Raw genomic sequence first — 24,705 nt, forward strand, 5'->3', positions numbered from 1 at the left:
GTCTAGATGCTTCATTTCGGCTGCGAAAGAATAACGGACACACAAACACTTGAAAATATAGTATGTATAAAGATTTCTGCTCTGATGTCGCTGTTACCTGTGCTTGATACCAAATGTTTGTATCAGGTGTAACATTGCCCCCATTTCCTCCTCCGATACCGGATTGCGTTGCGTTGAGACCGTTCCAACACTCTCGAAGTGGTTTACATTGAGGCTATAAACTATGACGACACTAAATAACCAAAAGTATTGGGATAGCATCTAAAGTTCCCCAAGTACATATTTTCCCACAATTCAAAGCAGCACATGCTTCACAAATGCATCTTATTGTGACGTTTTGGACTCTGCTGAACGAATAACCATTTGATTATATTTGTACCACATCCTGATGCTGTGCGAACTGGGCTTCTTCATTGACGCACCTCCGGTGGCTTGTACCTGTTGCTGCGCTTTAGCCTGGGGAGTAACTGATGAAATCTATCTATCCGGGTTCTTCCTGGCGTCTTTGTTCTTTGTTCCTTTCACACTTCTTTCTAAAAAAAATTTCACAATTCTGTTTATTACCTCCGCCATCGAAGGTGAAGTAGATCATGTTTTCACCCCTTTCTGTCTGTTTGTTTGTGTGCAGGATATCTCAAGTTGTGAACGGATTCGGATTACATTTTGTGGACATGTTCGGTGTGTGACAAGGACGAACTGATTAGATTTTGGCGAAAATCCGGATCCGGATCTTGCTACAAGAATTTTTGAATGATCTTTCGTTATCGATCTCTCAGGAGAAGTGAATTATTGCAGAAAGTTTTGTGAAAGGCTCACTTGGCTGTGCTTGGATGGGTTTGAGGGTTGTGGAATGGCGGCTAAAACCCGAATCCTATCCAGGTTCCTCCTCATGACTCTATCTTTGCTCTTTTCTTCTTCAGGTTCCTTCTGATAACTCCAATACCGTATTTGTTCTTCTATTTGATTTGATGTGATAGTCCAGTGAGGGCCCTTGCATCTACTAGCATGGCAAGGCACTTTGCCATACTGCTGTGTCTGTGAGTAATTGGTTCAAGAAGAAAATTAAAAATCTACATCAACAAGAACAGAGGCAGTGTGACCGACAATATCATCAAATGAGAATTGACCAACTTTGGACGGTCATGTAGTCTACGGAATGGAGTTCTACAGTTGTGTACAGAAGCGCTTGTATGTGCATCATAAATAATTTGATCACTTGATTGTGTGTATTCAGAACAATATCTCCATTCATGAATGATTTATTAATTTCCATGAAGCCTGCATCTCAAATTACCTTGAGCAATTATGACATTTTCAAACATTTCATTCACTCTCATGTAAACATCATTTGCAAAGAAAACCAATACATTATTAAACAAGAAGGGCACTCGGTAGAGCGCATACCTCCTCCACGTAGTGCCTGATCCACGAGAACATACCGGGCCCAATACATTTTTGAAATGTGCTTCACATCGTTTTTGGCTCTATCTCTTAATGGTGAAGAATCACTTTGACAATTAAATAATTCTCATATCCAGATTCGGATTCAGATCTTCACCAAAATCGAATCAATTTGTCGTGGTCATACAACCAACCTGTTCACAACTTTTTGAGATACTGCGCTATATATATATATATATATATATATATATATATATATATATATATATATATATATATATATATATATATATATATATATATATATATATATATATATATGTGTGTTTAGCCCTATCTCTCAATGGTGAAGAATCACTTTTAAAAATTCTCCGATCCGATTCGGATTCGGATCTTCACTAAAATTAAATTAATTCTTTCTTGTCACACACCCAACGTGTCCAGCAAGTTTCGGCTGAATCCGTCCACAACTTTTTGAGATATCGTGCTATATATAATTTTTGGCCCTATCAATAGTGACGAATCATTTAAATTCTAAGAGTCGGATCTGGATCTTCACCAAAATCTAATCAGTTCGTCCTTGTCACACACCCAACCTGCCCATCAAATTTCATCGAGATCCATCCACAACATTTTGAGATATCCTGCACACAGACAGACAAACAATAAAAAGACGTCGTGCAGAGCAGGATACTTGCAAAATCCACCCCCCTCTCCAAAGGTTGCCATAGATATATCAAATTGTCCATTTCATTAAGATTAAAATTCACAATCTTAAAGCTCAGGCCAATCGGATGAAAATTGACGATTTTTCAGATGAAATTTGATGATTTTAGAAGTTTGACCTTGAGTTGACCTTTGAAATATATTTGCTTTCCTAATTCAGTAATGCACTCTGCAAATCCTGTTCAACTTTCAAGTTAATGGGATGTAAATTGATGATTTTTCAGTTGAAAATTGATTATTTTAGAAGTTTGACCTCGAGTTGACCTTTGACCTTTTCATCTCAAACATAGTTGGTTTCCCAATTCATTAATGTACTATGAAATTTCTGTTTAATTTTCCAGTCAATTGGATGAAAATTGATGATTTTTCAGATAAAAATTTATTTTAGAAGTCTCACCTTCTGTTGACCTTTAATCTTTTGACCTCAAAAATAGTTGGTTTTCCAATCCAGTGATGCAATATGCAAATCATGTTCAAATTTCAAGTCAATCGGATGAAAAATGACGATTTTAGAAATATGACCCCAAGATGATCTTTGACCTCAAAATTAATAGGCTTCTCAGTTGAGACTACCTCCACAACTTGTTAAAGTTTCATGACGATCGGTTTAGAATTGTGACCTGTACACGATAGACAGACAGGCAGACAGACAATAAAAATATCGACTGACCAATATACTTGCAAAATCGTCGATTTTCTCTGCGCATGCGCACGCGGGATGAGATTCTGAACAATTTGCCAAATTCAGAGCAAAAGTTCTGCAAAGTGGCAGGTTCGTGTTCCGATTCATGTTCTTCAGTGTTCAAAATATATAATTATATTGGAATTTTGTTGCTCCTCGATCATAGACTGACGTAGGTACACAGACAGACAGAGTAAACCAATTGCTTAACCCTGCTTTGCTCTTCATGTACAAGGTAATAAAAGAAATTCACCAAACAATGGGGGTTCTTAACATTGTTAACAGTCCCATGGAAAAGGAAAGCACAAAACTTTACTGGCAATCCACAAACTATATGTGTCTGGTGTCGTTTCCTCTCTCCTCTCTCTCTCACCACTTCACAGGTACTCACCGAACTTCATCTGCATAATTAAGTCTTAAAATTCCACTCACACATTGTAAATCTACATATCCCTGTGTCGTAAGAGGCGACCAGGGTTGCGTCAGGAAGGGCATCCGGCGTAAAACATGTGCCAAATCACTATGCGGATCATACGGATGATCCGCTGTGGCGACCCCTAACGGGAGCAGCCGAAAGAAGAAGAACAATAATTGTAAATCTACAATTCTGCTAAAACCATTTAAATTCATTTATAATTCCATGAACAGCATGGAAGTTGACTTACAATTCCACTAACACCATGCAAATTTACTTATTCCACTAACACCATGTAAATTTACTTGTTCCACTAACACCATGTAAATTTACTCACAATTCCACGAACACCATGCAGATTTACTCAATTCTGCTAACACCATGTAAATTTACTCACAATTCTGATAACACCATGCAAATTTACTCAATTTTATGAACACCATGTAAATGTACTAAATTTCACTAACACCATGTACATTTACTCACAATTCTGCTATCACCATGCAAATTTACTTACAATTCCACTTACACAATGTACATTTGCTCACAATTACGCTAACACGATGAAAATTTACTCACAATTCCGCTAACACCATGCAAATTACTTATTCCATGAACACCATGAAAATTTACTCAATTGCACGAACACCGTGGAAATTTACTCAATTCCACGAACATCATGTACATTTACTCACAATTACGCTAACACCATGCAAATTTACTTACAATTACACTTACACAATGTACATTAACTCACAATTCTGCTAACACCATGCAAAATTACTCACAATTCCACCAACACCATGCAAAATTATTTATTCCATGAACATCATGAAAATTTACTCGCAATTCCACTGACACCATGCAAATTTACTTACAATTCCACAAACACAATGTAAATTTACTTACAATTCCACAAACACTGTAAATTTACTCACAATTCCGCTCACACCATCTAAGTTTCCTCACAATTCTGCAAATGCCTTGTAAATTTACAATTACTCTAACACCATGTAAGTTTGCTTACAATTCAACTAATACTGTGTAAGCTTACTTTCAATTCCGCTTACGCTGTGTACGTTTACTTACACTAACGTTATGAAAGTACTTACAATTCCACAAACGCTGTGTAAGTTGACTTACAATTCCACAAACGCCGTGTAAGTTGACTTACAATTCCACAAACGCTGTGTAAGTTGACTTACAATTCCGCAAACGCCGTGTAAGTTGACTTGCAATTCCGCAAACACCGTGTAAGTTTACTGACAATTCCGCAAACTCCGTGTGAGCTTACAATTCCACTAACGCTGTGTGAGCCAACTTACAATTCCACTAATGCCATGTAAGATTACAATTCCACTAACAACGTGTGAGCTAAGTTACAATTCCGCAAACGCAATGAAAGCTAACTCACAATTCCGCTAACGCCATGTGAGCTAACTCACAATTCCGCTAACGCCATGTGAGCTAACTCACAATTTTGCTAATGCCATGTGAGCTAACTTGCAATTCCGCTAATGCCATGTAAGCTTACAATTCCACTAACACCATGTAAGTTTACTGACAATTCCGCTAACGCCGTGTGAGCTAACTTAGAATTCCGCTAACGCCGTGTAAGTTTACTGACAATTCCGCTAACGCCATGTGAGCTAACTTACAATTCCGCTAACGCCATGTGAGCTAACTCACAATTCCGCTAATGCCGTGTGAGCTAACTCACAATTCCGCTAACGCCGTGTGAGCTAACTTACAATTCCGCTAACGCCATGTAAGTTTACTGATAAATCCGCTAACGCCATGTGAGCTAACTTACAATTCCGCTAACGCCATGTGAGCTAACTTACAACTCCGCTAATGCCGTGTGAGCTAACTTACAATTCCGCTCATGCCGTGTAAGTTTACTGACAATTCTGCTAACGCCATGTGAGCTAACTTCCAATTCCGCTAACGCCGTGTGAGCTAACTCACAATTCCGCTAATGCCATGTGAGCTAACTCACAATTCCGCTAACGCCGTGTGAGCTAACTTACAATTCCGCTAACGCCATGTAAGCTTACAATTCCGCTAACACCGTGTAAGTTTACTGACAATTCCGCTTATGCCGTTTGAGCTAACTTACAATTCCGCTAACGCCATGTAAGCTTACAATTACACTAACTGCAGAACATGAATAGGAACGCAAATCTGCAGTTTATCATTACTTTTACTCCAAATTTGGCAAATTGTAAGGAATCTTGCCCCGATCGTGCATGCCCACAGAGGAGTAAGGTCATTTTTTTTAGTCTGTCTGCCTCTCTGGCAATGAAACAAATATTAAAAATAGTTTCTAACTTGAATCTTACTGGTCCACTTGGCTGCACACAATGTGAGTTGGTGTATTTATTAGATTAAACCCCGATATACCTTTAGATCTCTTGATATCCTTAAGACGGCTGAGACCATTTAAAAGCCTTAGACCCTAGACACTCCAAAGACACTATAGACCTCGTTACACCCTTTATAACCCTAAAACCCAACATACCCTGTTAGACCCTTTGAACCCTTAAGACACCATGGACTCCTTTTCTACCCTTTAGAGTTTAGACCTTTGGACTTTCACACATTTCAGACCTTTTCCCTTTGAGCCATTTGACCTTTGACCCTTTTTAGATGTTTTAAGAACCCTTTAGACCCCTCCAACCTTTTAAAGACCCTTTCAACACTTTACACAATTTTGACGTTTTCAGACCTTTTGGCCTTTACACTTTTACAACTTTTTAGACCTTTCATTCAGTACATCCTTCCATTTGTTTGCCTCACAAAATACACCACGCAACACAAGTCCTGGGGAGGGTCTGCAATCTCTGATTGCTCTTTTTAGATTAAAATTTTAAATTTTGCTTCAGGTCATCGAGGTGACTGCTCACCTATGGACAAATTGGTCGGGAAAGCGGTTTGAAAGGTTTATTGGTAAAGACATTGTCAGTAATAAGACATGAACTACCAATGCATACATAGAAGTTATTTTTCACACAAATCATGGAATGAAGTATAAAGTTTGGCAACACGAGATATTGCGGCAGCAGTGAGCAGGATTCCATGTTTCTCTGAATGGTCTGTTTATGGTGAACAATTATCAAAGTCATGTTTGGAGTTTCCAGGGTTTTGCCCCATTTGGTGGCGGATCAAGATCAAGTTTTCTCTTGATCTGACATTATATCTGACATGATCAAGATCTGACATGATCAAGATCAAGATCAAGTTTTCTCTTGATCTGACAAACTCCGCAACAAATGCAGAATAACCGGATAAGGGAGTGCATCGCGGGAGGGGATGTCGGGTTTTTGGAATAGAGTGAGGAGTCGGTCACGGATCCATAAATGTTTGTGACAAAGTATCTGAAATAATAGTTTATATTGTGACAATTATTGAACAATAATGCACATAAATTACAGCAAAAACACCGATCGAAAGCAACAACATGGATAAGAAAGGTGTGCGCTCGTTCTGGGCGGATGCAATATAGTTGGGCACACACTCAAACGTATAAACCTTGCTGAGATTGCATTGGAGAGCAGGAGGACAAGGAGGTTGATCAGCTGCAGATTTGATGAAATGCCTGGAAGGATGACCTTTTTGGTAGCTTGGCTTCTATCTTACATCTTGCTGATCACCGGTGAGAGAATGGTGTGTCGATACCTGGTAATCGTCCACGTGAAATCCACGTGGTTTATGATCATCCATCAGGTTGAATGGTGAGGAGGACATGAGTCGGACGTATGAAGTGTGGATAAAACTGAATTATATAATACGGTGTTGTCCCATATGGTGCCATTGTGTTTAACCAACGCTGTGTTATGACATCATTGTGCATATGGCCAGACTTAGTACAATGGGAATTGAATGATTGTTTAAAGTGCTTGTACTTTTTCACTGGGAAGGTTTGGCAAGCTTGCCACGTCAGCGTATACAACGGTAGAAAATTTTCATTGTTTATAAATGTCGACGCTCATTTAAAGAGCTTCGTTATAACATACATGGAAATATACCGACACTGGAATAGCGGAGACTGACGTGTGGTTGTACGTTGAATCGGACATGCCATGACACGAGGGATAAGAGAAGTTCAGAACACATTCCAAACATTTCGGTAACGTGTGCGGGCGCCGTGCACTTCGGAGGACATCTCAAAAAGGCAGAGTATTGTTTTGAGTACCCCCGGAACGGGGTTCTACGAACGAGACAATCGAGCTATTCTTAATGGCAGGTGTACAGAATACTTCGATTTACAAAGTGCGTGTTGGTGAAAAATCGTATGACACTGGAAAGGCAAACGAGCAGTCCATAAAATATAGACTATATCGGCCTATTGTGCAAAAAGGATTCTTTCGGCCTTTTGAAAAAAGCTTTAAGAAGAGTCGAATGATGCTCAACGCCTTGATCTCTGTCACGACCGAGACCGTCATGTGGACCTGGAGAGACACCGTGTCATGCTCTGGGGTTGTTGTTTTTTTTTTAACCCTTACAAATAAATTATTAAATGTTTCGAACTTTGAAAAGCTTGACTTGGACGCTTGGCCAAAGAGCCAATCACAGGAAGGTCTTGGTTAGAATTCCTCAGTCTTGACCTCTTAGTGAATAGTCCTTGCCCCTTGCTCGGGATCAGAAGCATCAATCCGTGCAACTACTGATGGATGACCATGCAACCCTTGACTTTTGAGAATGTTATGACAGATGGTAGACTCCAGTTGAGGCCACTCTTTGAAGTCATGCAAAAGATGGATGTTGCTCAATGAAGGAGATGGTGTCATTGCAGTCAACTGATATGCCTGGTGTTGGCTTAATGTTTCGGGTGGTGGGCTTGGGATCCTTGGATCCTGAGTTCAAATCCCACTCGGCTGTTGAATTAATACCAGGTGGGGTTGACTCTGCCTGTCATCCTTCCGAGGTCGGCAAAATGAGTGCCGGCTTGCTGGTATGCCGTGTCGGAGTGGTGACCCGTCCAGGATTGTGCCCAAGAGTCAAGGAGACTGCTTGGGCAGCACCGACGCTCAGCACAAAGTATGGTCCCAGTTGAGGAGTAATTAAAGTATGAATTGCACGTTTTAATAATATTGAGTGCTCTACTGTAGACATAACAGGGGTATGCCTCTGAACATTTAATTGGTTGTAGTATCGTTTTGAAGCTAACTATGATGGCCATTTTTTTTTATAACATAGCGAAGCACATCTCTCATCGCTTGCCAAGCTGCTGATACGGAATGGCTGGCTTGGCAAGCGATAGCAAGCCGCTTTCTAATGGAACACACCACAGAGTCTGAGTTGGGATGCATTTCAGTACCTTACCAATGTTACGCTTGAATCCACTGTTGGAACAACATGCTGGTTGGCTCAGGTGTGACTACCTTTTTGAAGGAAGCGACTGGTGTGGAAATATGGCAATGAAGAACCAACAACACCCCACCAAGCGTTGTGTTATCCGAGTTGGCAGAAATGACCGGTGAATATCAGAACTTCCTGAAGCACATGGCCTGTTTTATGTGGACATTTTGGCAGAATGTTGTCCATCACCTTGTTCATCGGCAAGATAGACACCAGAACGAGCCTTTGACCGAGGAGCTCAAATCGACGAACATAAGGTGTAGAGTGTCCTCTCGTTCGGAGTAAGATGGTGAGAGAGATCTATTGTCTCGTTGTACAAGTAGTAGTAGAAAGCGGAGTCTCTCGGGGTGGATTTGATGTTCACAGACCATCAGTTCCCAATGAGGAAAATCTAGAAACAAGAGAAGGACGGTTGGTTCGGTAAGACTGGAGAAGACTGCTTGGTTTCCTTATGTACCATAGTCGTGAAATCTTCATGTTTGAATGAATTTGTTCTGTGCGGTCCCTGCTCGTTCAGGAAAAACGAGTTCAACCCCGGATGTGATCTGGAGATTGTCTCTTTCTGCTGCTCATTGAGTACTATGAATTGCAGGCAAGTACTTGGTTTTGCAAACATAAAGCAATGAGCCCAGTCGATGGATTGTGTTAACACTGACGTTTGGTGGTCCCCAGGTTACCAGAAGGTGCTCTCCGAAGCAAGTTTTGCAATCGGTGGCTGTCATCCAATAACCGATGGAATTCAGTGATGGGATCTGCTACTTGTGGTGCCGAGTTAGCCTTAAAACATTGTGTTTTGTAAGTTGACAAACGAGCCGGTCGGTGATGAATGTGGAGAATCTGTTTGGCCAAGCAACAGACTGATCCTCATGTGATGCGTATAAGTCATGCACGTGATAGAAAGGCCATTGCTGTGTTCAATTTTGCATCGTTCGGTTGCTTTGATAAGATTTTTCTTATTACCCTCTCCCTCTCTTAGGTTAACCTAACTGCTCCGAAGACCCTTGTCTAGACACTGGCCTCAGCCTCATTACACCCAGGCCCAGAAATGTCTCCGTTGCACCCAGCTGTCCAATCTTGGGAGCCCTCCACACCGGAAGTCATGTTTTTGGCTTGTTCTTCATCGGAAGTTAGACGTTTGGTCTCTGCCTCGTTCGTTCCTTCTTCCCGGCTCTCGGGCCAGCCATCAAGATGGGCGACCGGAGAGCGGGCGGATGGTGTCATGGGTTCACATAGCAGAGCGAATTCGCACGCACTGCATGCTGGAGTGGCGACCTCGTAAGTCTCATGGAACGTCTCGTAGTCGACCTCGTAGAAGCCATCTTCGAGCGTCAGCACAGGCATGAAGCGATGACCCCAGAGGACTTCGGTCTCCAGGTATGAGCTTCGGGCCTGGCAAGTCATTCCTGTGAAGAGAGTGCAGGATGCAAAGGTCATTGTGTGTGTGTTACAACATGAGTCAATTATGAGATTCCTTATCATTGTTTATGAAGATGTGGAGAGTCACCAGAAAAACCTTTCTTTAGAAATTGTTGGATACTTTTAGTCCATCGACTTTCCACCGTCACCCCCATCTCCTGCGCGCGAACAATTAACGTGTTGATCCCATTCTTCCCTCAATGAATGTTGCTTCAGCTGAAGTTCCATGGGGGGGAAGTGTTTCTGGATCCTATTTTACTTTTTGTTGCGCATGAAGGATCATCACCTTTGTGTAAAATAACTTGTTGCACTTAGCAGGTGATTCAAGCACATTGCATCGCCTCGAGCAAATATGACTGTTGAAGCAATGCTGTCAAACGGGCCAGTCTGAGGACACGTCCTCAAACCTCCTCCACAACAAGTGTCCTCATTCTTCATATCCACAGAGAAATACACAAGGAACTTTGGTGCAGGAGGAGGCCTTTCGGCCCATCATGCCTGCGCTGCACCAACTCCAGTATCATCACCCATCCACACACAAGCTAAGACCATCATACTCCATCATTTCAGTTCTTGGTTTCTGAATGAGTTCAAAAAGTTGTAGGCAGAGACCAAACATCCCACTTGAATCCTTCAAAGTAACGGGTTACCACCAACTTGTATTGACCCCAAAACTGACCCACGATCCTCACTTACCACTAAAACTGAGATTTTCTGTTCCACACTATGAGCCAACTTTTTGGATACATAAATAAACAAACCTGTTGCCTATCACCACCGTTGGTATGTTAACCTTCCAGCCTGTCGATTGTTCTCTACATAAGTCGTTTACACGTTGTTCTACAAACCACATTGTTTGAAGTGATATTTGTGCAAAGTGCTCTGTTTGCGAAGCGACTGAGTGTCTTACCACAACCTGGTGGTCATCGCGACAACATGTTCTATAAGTGCGACTTGGTGATGTCACTTGCAAGTCTGTCGTACATTTTTAGATTCTAGTGGAGGATCTCTAAGTCTTACTCACGTTGTTGTTCTTCGTCTTCTTCTTGTGGACTTTGTTGTTTCACAGCCTACAATTTTCATCGAAACTTCCTGAAACTTGGCGTATATATGTAAAAATACCCTGCGCAGAGAATAACCATCTCCGATTTTGAAAATTCCTCCTAGAAAAAAAAAGTTATGACGTCAAAATATCTCCGCTAATGGAAATCGCCTAAAAAATTATCTCCGAAACGAGACAAGCTTTTTGAATTCTGTTTGCGGGAATCGAACAGGGCATTAGCAGATATGAATTGCCGCACATATGATGTATACGCACATATGATTAGTAAAACTTGCCATGTGTATGCAGAAAGCCCACGCGCAGGCAGTAACCATCTCCGATTTTGGAAATTCTTCCTAGAAAAAAAGTTGACGTCATAATATCGCCGCGAATGGATATCGCCGATACCATTATCTCCGAAACTAGGCAAGCTGTTTGAATTTTGTTTGCGGGAATCGAGCCGGGCATTAGCACAGATAATTTATCGCAAACCTGATACAACACAATGACGTCATATTCGTTTTTATGACGTCATCATTAAGAGGACGAGGATCTTAGCTCATTTGAGCTTGTTCGAAGGAATTCTGGTTTGTAGTTGTTCAGCCATAAGTGCACTTTTGCTTGTCAGCCAAGTGTGTTACCCAGTTCCAGTCCAGGAGTTCCTCTTTTACCTTTCTGGATTACTATCAGGGCAACAAAGCTTCATTCTGGGGAAAACCAGCCATCCTTGTAAGTAGTGTGTGAACCATCCGTCGCTTGGCTAGTGGAGCATGGCAATCATACAAAGAAATGACCGTGCTCCGCACACTCGGCCGACGCAGACCAGTTTTCCAGTTTTTGTCTGAGTGACATTACCTGGGCTGATCACATCTGCAAGTTGGACTTTAAAGAGCAGGTTTTGGGTCGCTGATGACTTCGCGTGATTCGAAGGTTGTAAGCACATCAATAATAATCGTTGAACAATTATTTTCTTACATTTGAAACTCAAAATATGCTAAAATTAACTTTTAAGTCAAAACTGTTGTCAGTGATCGAAAAACAGTCCAGAAGTTACCGAAGATGCTATGACGTCACGTTCTCCGAAAACTTTGTGAACATTTGGAAACAGCGTATGAACAATGGCGAAATGCGAATCAGAGAGTGATTTCAGCGGCGATGAAATTGAGTGTTTTCATTCCGATATTGCCGAGGACGAGTCGGAGGATGATGGGAATTTATACTATCGAGTTTCTGGCCCTGAGCCATGTAAATTTGAGCCACTTGAAAGTGCAAGAAAACGGCCTATTTCGTGTACAAGTGGCAGGACCGACTGCCAGCTCAGGGAGGACGGAAACCTCCCGTGGAGCAGAAGGGCGAAAGCTCACTTGATCTTGATTTTCAGTACGAATACAGACCGTGAAAGCGTGGCCATGCGATCCTTTTGACTTTTTGGGTTTCAGGCAAGAGGTGTCAGAAAAGTTACCCCAGGGATAACTGGCTTGTGGTGGCCAAGCGTCAATAGAGACGTCGCTCTTTGGTCCTTCGATGTCGGCTCTTCCTATCATTGCGAAGCAGAATTCGCCAAGCGTTGGATTGTTCACCCACTAACAGGGAACGTGAGCTCGCAAGAATAAGGTAAGTTTGGTGCAATTTGAGCTTTTATTCGTCGAGTTATGAATGTTTCAAGTTGAGGGCGCCTGACGCGTATGGCCGCGGATGCCTTGGCTAGATCAAGGCCGCGGCGCTTTTTCAACAAAGATGAGGTTTAAAAATCATTTTTCATCCCAATGAAGGTTATCATCACATGCCTGACTTGTAAAGCTGTCGGATTATGTAAAGATTGTTCGTGGATGGCTGAATATTACGGTTTTATGACTTTGACAAAATAATTTTAAATAATGCTGTGAATTCCTGTGGTGAATTGAGATTTTTACTTCGATCGACGTTGCGGGTTCGTTTTAAAGTCAATTCAAATTCTGTTTTCGGTTTTTGCAGTCGCTTAGGATGCTTCACACTCGGCAGTTGTGAAGTTTGTAAAATTCCGATATTTTATAAGGTTTATGTTCGATGGTGCGCAGGGCCTAGGGCGCCTTGACTAGATGTTAGGCCGCAGCGCTTTTTCCACAAAGATATTGTTTAAAAGTTTAAAAGGCAGGGAAAATTCGCCCGTTTTCTTTGGGGGAAAATTCGCCCGTTTGGTTTGTACAAATCTTATCCACTGCCGGCGAATGTTTGATTCCTTCGGGAATCGGTAGGCGCGATTACCCGTTTTCCAGCCATATTCGCAAAACATGACGACACACGTACGAGGCATGATGTACAAATATCCAAATAACTTTGTTCTGCACTAATTCAAAATAAAAAAGGATAATATAGACAGTTGCAAGCTCAAAAAAAGCGAAAGAACGACCCGCTTAACTGGACACTTCTTCAATGAGCGAGTGAGCGTCCGCTTTGTTTTTGGAGAACGTGACGTCATCATCCATATATGGGCAAGTGGCTGTTTTTTTCAACAGCCTCGAGAAATAACAACTTCGGAGTTAAATTTCATTAATTCTCCCAATAGTTAGGCAACCACAATAGTTTGCATCGAACAATTTAATGCACATATAATCATATTGATAAATTTTCAGAACATGTTTGGTGACCCGCAACCTGCTCTTTAAGGGTAAGATGGCAGCTAACCTGTAGATGGGATCACTCCAGCATGCTAAAGCCACCACTATTTTCAATATCTCCATTTGTGTGGAGTTCACCGACATTAACTTTGCTTAAAAGGGAGAGGTTATAGGTGTGTGTGTGTGTGTGTGTGTGTGTGTGTGTGTGTGTGTGTGTGTGTGTGTGTGTGTGTGTGTGTGTGTGTGTGTGTGTGTGTGTGTGTGTGTGTGTGTGTGTTTGTGTGTGTGTGTGTGTGTGTGTGTGTGTGTGTGTGTGTGTGTGTGTGTGTTTGTGTGTGTCTCCACCTGCAGATCTACCTTAATATCGTGCTCCAGTGGCCGACTTTATTATCCTTGCCCAAAAGGCTAACTGGTTCGACATGCAAAAGATGGAGAAGGAAGTAATTAATTGGGAGCTCAGGGGCTAAAGCATGATGGAATCGGGACAACATCTCCGGGCACATGAGTCTGAGAGCACAGGAGGGCAACCATGTGTGTCAGGCTTGGAAGGTGTGTGTGTATGTGGTTTTTTTTTTCTTTTCTACATGGTCAAGGCTCGTGGAAGAGTTGTGACACAGAACAAATCAGGGGAACAGCAGGAGAAAGGGGAAACACCAACAGCAGGGTGAGGGTGAGGGTGTATGGAGATGGACAAACAAGGGATGCAAGATAACGATGAGGGGTAAAGGAGAACACAAGGGGTGGACAACATGGATACATAAACAAAATTTTGGAAGTGTGGGGGTGGTTTTACAGGTGCAGAAAAGTTAATGGGTTTGGATGGGGGATGACTTAAGATGGTGGTGAACAGCTGTCTTGAAGACCTTGGGGGAACAATCAGACCGAAGAGAGTATGGAAGATGGTTCCACAGGTGGGGAAAAAAGGATGCCCAGTCGGCGTGTGTGTGTGTGTGTGTGTATGTGTTTGTATGTATGTTTGTGTGTGTATTTGTATGTATGTATGTATGTATGTGTGTGTATGTATATATATATATATATATATATATATATATATATATATATATATATATATATATATATGTTTGTGTGTTTGTGTTTGTGTTTGTATGTGTGTATGTATGTGTTTCTATGTACATATGTGTTTATGTATACATTTGTATATTTTTGTATGTGTATGTGTGTGCTTGTATATGTGTGTATGTATGTATGTATTTTTATATTATATGTATGTATGTGTGTATGTATGTATTTGTATAGTGTATGTATGTATTTGTAGATTATATGTGTGTGTATGTGTGTGTATGTATGTATGTATGTATGTGTTTGTATAGTGTATGTATGTATTTCTATATTATGTATGTGTGTATGTATGTATTTTTATATTATATGTGTTTATGTATGTATTTGTATGTATGTATTTCCATATTATTTGTGTGTGTATGTATGTATTTTTATAATGTATGTATGTATTTGTGTATTATATGTGTGTATGTATGTATGTATGTATTTGTATGTATGTATTTGTATATTATATGTGTGTGTATGTTTGTATGTGTTTGTATAGTGTATGTATGTATTTGTATGTATGTATTTGTATATTATATGTGTGTATGCATCTATGTATTTGTATAGTGTATGTATGTATGTATTTGTATATTATATGTGTGTATGTATGTATTTGTATGTATGTATTTGTATATTATATGTGTGCGTATGTATGTATGTATTTGTATAGTGTATGTATGAATTTTTATCGTGTATGTATGTATTTGTATGTATGTATTTGTATATTATATGTGTGTATACGTATGTATGTGTTTGCATAGTGTATGTATTTGTATAGTGTATGTATGTATTTGTATATTGTATGTGTGTGTATGTATGTATGTATTTGTATAGTGTGTGTATGTATTTGTATTGTGTATGTATGTATTTGTATATTATATGTGTATGAATGTATTTGTATATTATATGTGTGTATGTATGTGTGTATGTATGTATTTGTATATTATATGTGTGTGTATGTATGTGAGTATGTATGTGTTTGTATATAATATGTGTGTATGTATGTATTTGTATAGTGTATGCATGTATTTGTATATTGTATGTGTGTATATATGTATTTGTATATGAAATGTGTGTGTATGTATGTGTGTATGTATGTATTTGTATAGTGTATGTGTGTATGTATGTATTTGTATAGTGTATGTGTGTATGTATGTATTTGTATAGTGTATGTGTGTATGTCTGTATGTATTTGTATAGTGTATGTCTGTATATGTATGCATTTGTATATTGTATGTATGTTTGTGTGTGTATGTATGTATTTGTATATTGTATATATGTTTGTGTGTGTATCTATGTCTTTGTATATTGTATGTGTGTATGTATGTGTTTGTATATTGTCTGTGTGTATGTATGTATGTGTGTATGTATGTATTTGTATCGTGTATGTGTGTATGTCTCTATTTGTATAGTGTATGTGTGTATGTATGTATATATTCGTATAGTGTATATGTGTATGTATGTATTTGTATATTATATGTGTGTGTATGTATGTGTGTATGTATGTGTTTGTATATAATATGTGTGTATGTATGTATTTGTATAGTGTATGCATGTATTTGTATATTGTATGTGTGTATATATGTATTTGTATATGAAATGTGTGTGTATGTATGTGTGTATGTATGTATTTGTATAGTGTATGTGTGTATGTATGTATTTGTATAGTGTATGTGTGTATGTATGTATTTGTATAGTGTATGTGTGTATGTCTGTATGTATTTGTATAGTGTATGTCTGTATATGTATGTATTTGTATATTGTATGTATGTTTGTGTGTGTATGTATGTATTTGTATATTGTATATATGTTTGTGTGTGTATCTATGTATTTGTATATTGTATGTGTGTATGTATGTGTTTGTATATTGTCTGTGTGTATGTCTCTATTTGTATAGTGTATGTGTGTATGTATGTATATATTCGTATAGTGTATATGTGTATGTATGTATTTGTATAGTGTATGTGTGTATTTATGTATTTGTATGTGTGTATGTATGTATTTGTATAGTGTATGTATGTATGTGTGTATGTATGCATGTATTTGTACGTATGTATTTGTATATTATATGTGTTTGTCTGTATTGGTATATTATATGTGTGTGTATGTATTTGTATATTATATGTGTGTGGATGTATTTGTATAGTGTATGTCTGTATTTGTATAATATATGTGTATGTATGAATTTGTGTATTATTTGAATAGTGTGTGTATGTATTTGTATATTACATGTGTGTGTATGTATTTGTATAGTGTATGTATGTATTTGTATATTATATGTGTGTGTATGTATTTATATAGTGTATGTATGTATTTGTATATTATATGTGTGTATGTATTTGTATATTATATATGTGTGTGTATGTATGTATTTGTATATTTTATGTGTGTATGTATGTATGTATGTATGTATGTATTTGTATAATGTATGTGTGTATGTATGTATATTGTATGTATGTATGTATGTATTTGTATAGTATATTTATTTGTATAGTGTATGTATGTGTGTATGTATGTATTTGTATATTGTATGTGTGTATGTATGTATTTGTATAGTGTGTGTGTGTATGTAAGTGTCTGGATGTGTATGTATGTATTTGTATATTGTATGTGTGTATGTATGTGTATGTATGTATTTGTATATTGTATGTGTGTGTATGTATGTATATGTATGTATTTGTATTGTGTATGTGTGCATTTATGTCTTTGTATATGTATTTGTATGTGTATGTATGTATTTGTATAGTGTATATGTGTATTTATGTATTTGTATGGGTGTATGTATGTATTTGTATGTGTGTATGTATGTATGTATTTGTATGTGTATGTATGTATGTATGTATTTGTATAGTGTATGTGCGTGTGTGTGTGTGTGTGTGTGTGTGTGTGTGTGTGTGTGTGTGTGTGTGTGTGTGTGCGTGTGTATGCATTTGTTTGTGTGTGTGTGTGTGTGTGTGTGTGTATGCGTGTGTGCATTTGTTTGCATGTATGTATGTTTGTTTGATGTATGGGTTTGTGTGTATGCATATGTTTGTGTGTGTGTGTGTGTGTGTGTGTGTGTGTGTGTGTATGTGTGTGTGTGTGTGTGTGTGTGTGTGTGTGCGCGTGTGTATGTACGTTTGTGTGTGTACACATGTATGTGTTTGTGTGTGTATGTATGTATGTGTGTATGTTTATGTGAATCCGTATGTAGATGTACTTTAATACCGTGCCCCGGTGTGTGAAAGGGGTCACCGAGACAAATACCCCTCCGTGACTGTGCATTGGTAAATGTTCTTTGTTATTAAAAATGTTTTCTATCCCTCACTGACCATTCAGTTTACGCGTCGAGAGCTCGTGGATTGTCAAACTCACACACAGTAGTCTGTGCTCTTATCCACAAACATTTACTCAACGTATTCTCATGCAGCTTCATGACATTTATCATTCTACATCGATATCTTTTTATAAAATAATTATTATCTTCAGTTGACCTTTTCTTGGCATACAGAGACCTTTTGGCAAACATTGAGCTTAAACATTGTTTCTAATCTAACAAGGATAATCGTTTAATGCGGTGAGGAAAATATCAACATTCTCTTGAAACACCACTTGAAGCCTGTCTGCGTGGACATGACTGATGTCTATCAATCACTGGTCACCGAGTCGGTCATGTGAGGAGACTATAACGGATACACCTGATACGGAAGACCGTGGCGAAGGTAAAAGGTTATCAGGGGAGAGGGGACAGTGAGTACACTTCTTACCGGTTGCCTCGACCATGCCCTCCAGAATGGCCACGATCTCAAACTGTTCGTGAAGAAGTCCTTCCTTGGACAATTCCCAAAGAGGGCTTTTGGCATCGATCTCATGGCAGATGATCAGCGGAGATACCAAGAAGAGCCGGTCGTCCCCAGAGTCGAGTCCCACATTGATGTCCGTCTGGTGTAGAGGGATGAATTCCCCCTCCTGAGTCTGCTTTGAACGAATGAGCTTGGCCCGGATGGATGCCTCGACGATGTGCGAGTTCCTTAAATCTCCGACACGGAACATCAGGCACAGTCGGCCATCCCTCGGGGCAATGACGGCACGCTTGGAGAACATGAGCGTCTCGGCACGTTTCTTGGGCTGAGATATCTTAACGAACATGCAGCCGACCATGAGAGCGTTCACGATGGAACCCAGGATGGCTTGTATCAGGAGCAAGGTGATGCCTTCGGGACAACGGTCTGTGATGACCCGGTATCCGTAGCCAATGGTGGTTTCGGTTTCGATGGAAAACAAGAAAGCCGTGATGAATCCGTCGAGGTTTTTAACACACGGTGTCCAATCCGGAGTGTCCCGATGTTCAAGATCTCCACGCACGTACGCGATGAGCCACCACAGAAGACCGAATATGAGCCAGGTTAAGGTGTACGCGAGTGTGAATATGAGCAGGTTGAAACGCCACTTGAGGTCCACCAGAGTGGTGAAGAGATCCGAGAAGTAGCGATAGGTCTCTCGCATGTTGCCGTGCTGGACGTTGCATTTTCCATCCTTCTGGACGTACCGCTGGCGTCTCTGTCGGTCGTTGGTCTTCTTGGCTCTAGAACACAGCCTCGTGGCCCCAGTGAAAACTTTTCCATGTTGTTCTTGACCACTTGGTACTTTGCAAACACCCGAGGTCATCACCATCTTGCCTCGGCTGTCGTCAGCCATATTTGTTGAGGTTGCAATATTCGACAAAGCACTTTTGTCTCTCCTTTGATTATTGTCTCGAACCACGTCCCTCTCTTTGGACACTTTCTCTCTCCGTGCCCTCCACCTTGTAGCAAACCTCACTTTCTTTCCCCCCTCCCTCCTCCCCTTTTATCCTCCACTATCTTTCACTTTCGTCCTTTTACTTTCGTTCTTCTCCTGCAATAACTGCTTTCTCTCTTTGCTGCAATTCCCTTTTCCTCTTGTCTCAGTCCCTCATTTGTCCTGCCACCCAACACTGTCTCTACGTGTCTCTCTCGTCTTCACGACCACGTTCTCTCCAGATTCTTGTCCCCTCTCTCTCTCTCAAAACGCTGATTAATGCAGAAGCAAAGCAGGGAAATGTTCTCCTGGCTCGGCTCTGGGGAGGGAAGGAGAAAGAGAAGGAGAATGAATGAGTGAAGAGAGGTTGGGGGTGCTAGATGGAGGGGGATGTTGTTTCATTCTGTTTCTCTCTTTTTTTAAATATTTTTTTTTCAAGAATCCTCTCTCTGTTATCTCTCTTTCACGCGTAGAGAGGGATTGAATGAACATCTACATCAAGACGTCGAATTACACCTTCGTGGAGACCGTGCTCCTCCGAACTTGCACACCACACGTGACCCGTTTTGCAAATTATTCGTTGTTGTTACACTTGGTGGACGTTAATTAAATTATCTCTGCTGTTTAATTATCACCATTGTTGTCAAAACAACGTTGCTCGGAACGTCGTGTCACTTCATCCTAACAGATCGAGATTGGGATTTGGACCTCGCAGGTACGATCGTTGAACCATCATGGGTGTAGTCCCTTTTGTCGAATGGACGGAGACCTCCATGAGGCTTCCATTTGCTCTGAACGATTACTTCATGCAGTTGCCGCGTTATCATTGTTATTGTTATTGTTTTACCTCGCATGTTATGGTATAATTTCATACAAATCATGAGATTATAGCGGAGAAAGAGGAAGCAAAGGGAGAGAATTTGTCACAGACTACATACGCCACAGCTGTGGGGGTTAACAATTGAGAGGCTGCAATCGTCTGTCGCTATGGAAACCGAGGCCTGGGATCACGACCTGCAACCTGGCAACCGCAGTCCGGGGTCTCGTCCAAAGCCCCCTCCTCTCCCCGGGGTTTCACGAACTCGTTGTACACAAAACAATTGCATTGTATATACCTCGGGAAACTGAAGTTCACACGGATATGATAGAACCACATATTCTGCTCCATATTTGTTTGTTGTCTAATTGTTGTAAACTGCGATTTAGACCTCTCAATCACAGACACAGACAAGGCCAAAGACAAACGGCGAATTCTTCAGTCCCGTCTTGTCCCTGTCGACACGTCCGTCCCTCTGTTCAAGCCGCCATTTCTCTCTCACCTCAATCGGAGGTCTTGCGTCTCCTCCTCACATCTCATCGAGGGGCAGAGGGAATGAGGGGTGGAATTGCGGAGGGATGGAAGGCAACGAACCGGAGATGTAAATCCAGGACCAAGGACAGCGCTCGTCAAGTGCCCTGAGCACGATTTTATATTCTCTTTAATCCTTCTCTGTCTTTCATTTGTCTTTACTCTGTCTTTCGTCTCTCTCCATCTTTCTTTTTCTAGTTTTATATCTCCCCTTGTCTTTCTTTTTATTTTTTTATTTCTCCCCTTCTCCTTCTCTTTCTTTTTATTTCTCCCCCTCATTTTTTTCTTTCTTGTTATTTCTCTACTTCTCTTTCCTTTTATTTCTCCCCCTTCTTTCTTCTTATTTTTATTTATTTGCTTCTTTCTTTTTCTTTTTCTTTCTCCCCCTTCTTTTTTTTATTTCTCCTCCTTTCTTTTTATTTTTATTTCTCCACCTCTTTCTTTTTGTTTTTATTTCTTTCCTTTCTTTTTATTTTTATTTTTCCCATTCTCTTTCTTTTTCTTTTTCCTTTTCCCATTCTTTTTATTTTTACTTCTCCCCTTCTCTTTCTTTTTATTTTTATTTCTCCCCTTCTGTCTCCTTTTGTTTATAATTCACCTCTTCTCTTTGTTTTTCTGTTTATTTTCCCCTTTTCTTTCTTTTTCTCAGTTTATATCTTCCTTTGTCTTTCTTTTTCTCACTTTATATCTCCCCTTCTTCTCTTTCTCATTTTCATTTCCCCTTCTCTTTCTTTTTCTCGGTTAATTTTCCCCTTCTGTTTTTTTTTCGGTTTATTTTCCCCTTCTCTTTCTCTTTCTCTTTCTCACTTTATATCTCCCTTTTCTCTCTTTTTCTCAATTTAAATATCACTTTCTTTTTCTCAATTTAAATATCCCTTTCTTTTTCTCAATTTAAATATCCCTTTCTCTTTCTCAGTATATTTATCCCCTTCTCTTTCTCAGTTTATATCTCCCCTTCTCTTTCTCTTTCTTTCTCTTTCTCCCCCTTATTTTTTCTTTCTTTTTATTTCTCTACTTCTCTTTCCTTTTATTTCTCCCCCTTCTTTCTTTTTATTTTTATTTATTTACTTCTTTCTTTTTCTTTTTCTTTCTCCCCCTTCTTTTTTTTAATTTCTCCTCCTTTCTTTTTATTTTTATTTCTCCACCTCTTTCTTTTTGTTTTTATTTCTCTCCTTCTCTTTCTTTTTATTTTTATTTTTCCCATTCTCTTTCTTTTTCTTTTTCCTTTTCCCATTCTTTTTATTTTTACTTGTCCCCTTCTCTTTCTTTTTATTTTTATTTCTCCCCTTCTGTCTCCTTTTGTTTATAATTCACCCCTTCTCTTTGTTTTTCTGTTTATTTTCCCCTTTTCCTTCTTTTTCTCGGTTTATATCTTCCTTTGTCTTTCTTTTTCTCACTTTATATCTCCCCTTCTCCTTCTCTTTCTCATTTTTATTTCGCCTTCTCTTTCTTTTTCTCAGTTAATTTTCCCCTTCTGTTTTTTTTCGGTTTATTTTCCCTTTCTCTTTCTCTTTCTCACTTTATATCTCCCCTTTTCTTTCTTTTTCTCAATTTAAATATCCCCTTCTCTTTCTCAGTTAATATCTCCCCTTCTCTTTCTTTTTCTCTGTTTATTTTCCCCTTCTGTTTCTTTTTCTCAGTTTATTTCTCCCCTTCTCTTTTTTTTCTCAGTTTTCTTTTGTATTCACCGTCGAGACTTCTGGAAGAGTGAGAATTGGTTCACTGAACAGATCATAACACCAGGCGAAAAGATACAGTTGAGAGAAGGGTGAAGGGGGTGGGGGGGCGGGACACCAACAGCAGAGTTGAAGACCAATATAGAGGGAGACGAAGAAACAATGGGTGTGGAGAGGAATGGGGAGCTGGAGGGGATGAATAGGGTTGACAAGATGGATGCAGAAGGAAACTCTCCGGAGGGAAAAATGGAAATTTGTTAGGAGGGATTGTGATTGGATGGGGAGGTTGATGAGAGTATAAAAGGTCATGGTTTTGGATTGGACACGATCTGAGATGGTGGTTAACGGCTGTCATGAAGACCTGGAGGGAGGTATGAGATTGACGAGAATGTGAAAGTTGGTTCCACAGGTGGAAGAAAAGAGGAACGAATGAGTGGAGGTGCGCAGTGATCCTGGACTGAGGCAGTTTAACCAGAAGGGGGTTGATGATGGGCCGTGTGTGCCCTGCAGAACCGTGGGAGATTGGGGGGGGGGCAAAGCAGAGGGTGCAAGATCAAAAAGAATGCGGTGGATGACAGATACCACCGACCTGTCAGTGATGGCACATTGATAAAGCCATCGACTAATATTCATTGCAGGAGATTCCAATAATCTTGAAGGCCTTAGTTTCCACGGCATTGAGCTGAGCAAGGTGTGAGGTAAGGGAGCCAGCCCAGACAGGGGAGCAGTACTCCATCAATTTATGGATGAAGGCCTTGTAGGTGGACAGGAGCTCAGGTGTGCCAAGAAAGGACTTTGCACAATGGAGGATGATGCCCAGTCGGTGTCTGGCTTTGAAGGCCAACATTGGAATGTGGTTTACTCAAGAAAGATAATGGCTGGTAGTGAGACCTAGGAGCTTGAATGACTGAACGTCCTCAAGAGAATTGTTAAGAAAGTAGATGGGGTGGGGGGGGGGAGCGGTGGTGGTTTCGGTTCTTTCAGAGAGAGATAGTGAGTGTGAGATTTGTCAGGGTTGGAAGACATATTCCATGTGTCTGACCATCTTGTGATTTTGTCAAGGTCTGAAGAGAGGGATTTTCCAGAGATTATTTATGAAGATCAGGAATATGACTTGGACCAGAACACTGCCTAGGGGTACTCCAGCCTTGACAGAGAGATGAAACGATTCCATTACGAGCCACAAGTTGGTTACGAGAGTAGAGGAAGGCAGTACACCATGTGTGGAGTTGGCCTTGGATGCTATAGTCAGAGAGTTTGGAGAGTGAGGAAGGATACCACACTGTATCAAAAGCACCAGATATGGCCCTGATCTCATGTCTGACATTGAGGGCCTCCATCCATTGTTGGGCAGCATGTCCAAGGTGGAGGACCTGATCATCAAATTGGTGATCTGAGATGAGGTTGTTGGAGAAAAGGAATGATTTCATATGAACTGCATTGATGGATTCCATGACTGTTAATGATTGGCAGTAAGCTGATATGTCTTTGGTTAAGAGTATCCATTTTTGCTCCTTTTTTATGTAGTGCAGTGATGTTGGCATATTTTTCAAGCACATGGGAGACGATCGAGCATAAATGACAGAGTGAACAGGGCAGAGAGAAGAAGGGAAATAACAGCAGAGCAGGATTTTAGGACACGTGAGCTGATGCCGTCCGGTCCAGCTGCACAGTTGAGGGTTGAAAGAACCTTCTCCACCTTTTCAGGTGCAAAAGTCAGTGCAGGAGCAGTTTGATATGACAGGGAAGGTTGGGTACCAAGAGTTGCAGATTGGGGACACAAGATTTGGAAGCAAACACAGAATTGAGGCATTCAGCTTTCTCATGAGCGGAGTCAGCTGTGATACCATTTGAAGAGAGAGAATGGATGGAAGGGAAGCATACACCAGAGACAGACCGAACAAGGCACCATCAGGTTTTCGAGGAGGGAAAGAAGTTTGAAAGTTCATTTTTGAGGTTCGAAATATGTTGTCTTCTGGCTCTCCTGAGCATGGACACACTTGTTGCCGACTTATTGCAGTGCAATGACATTGCCCTCCATCAGATTAGCCTTCCAGGAAGAAGGAAAGTTGTTGCAGGGAGAGAAGAAGGCATGGCAAGTTGTTGAAGAGAAGAAGGCAAGGCAAGAATGCAAGTTTAAGAGAAGAAGGCAAGTTGTTTCAGAGCAACTGCCTCACCACAAGATTCAGTACAGCATGTGTGGGAAGAAGGGAAGGAC

The 24,705-nt window shown here is 40.3% G+C and overlaps 1 protein-coding gene across 1 annotated transcript; it reads right to left on the reverse strand.

Moving 5' to 3' along the window:
* Window positions 1-6,152: 6,152 nt before the first annotated feature.
* Window positions 6,153-21,043, reverse strand: LOC147010425 (G protein-activated inward rectifier potassium channel 3-like). The gene is made up of 3 exons (XM_085858709.1): window positions 20,783-21,043; window positions 18,452-19,782; window positions 6,153-9,988 (listed from the first exon to the last, which is right to left on the reverse strand). Exons 2-3 carry the CDS (start codon window positions 19,380-19,382, stop codon window positions 9,591-9,593), a joined length of 1,329 nt encoding a protein of 442 aa, XP_085714835.1. The 5' UTR covers window positions 19,383-19,782; window positions 20,783-21,043; the 3' UTR covers window positions 6,153-9,590.
* Window positions 21,044-24,705: the final 3,662 nt, after the last annotated feature.

This window comes from Eptatretus burgeri, chromosome 16 (assembly GCF_056783735.1).
Source record: "Eptatretus burgeri isolate ZD-2024b chromosome 16, Ebu_testis_v1, whole genome shotgun sequence".
NCBI lineage: Eukaryota > Metazoa > Chordata > Myxini > Myxiniformes > Myxinidae > Eptatretus > Eptatretus burgeri.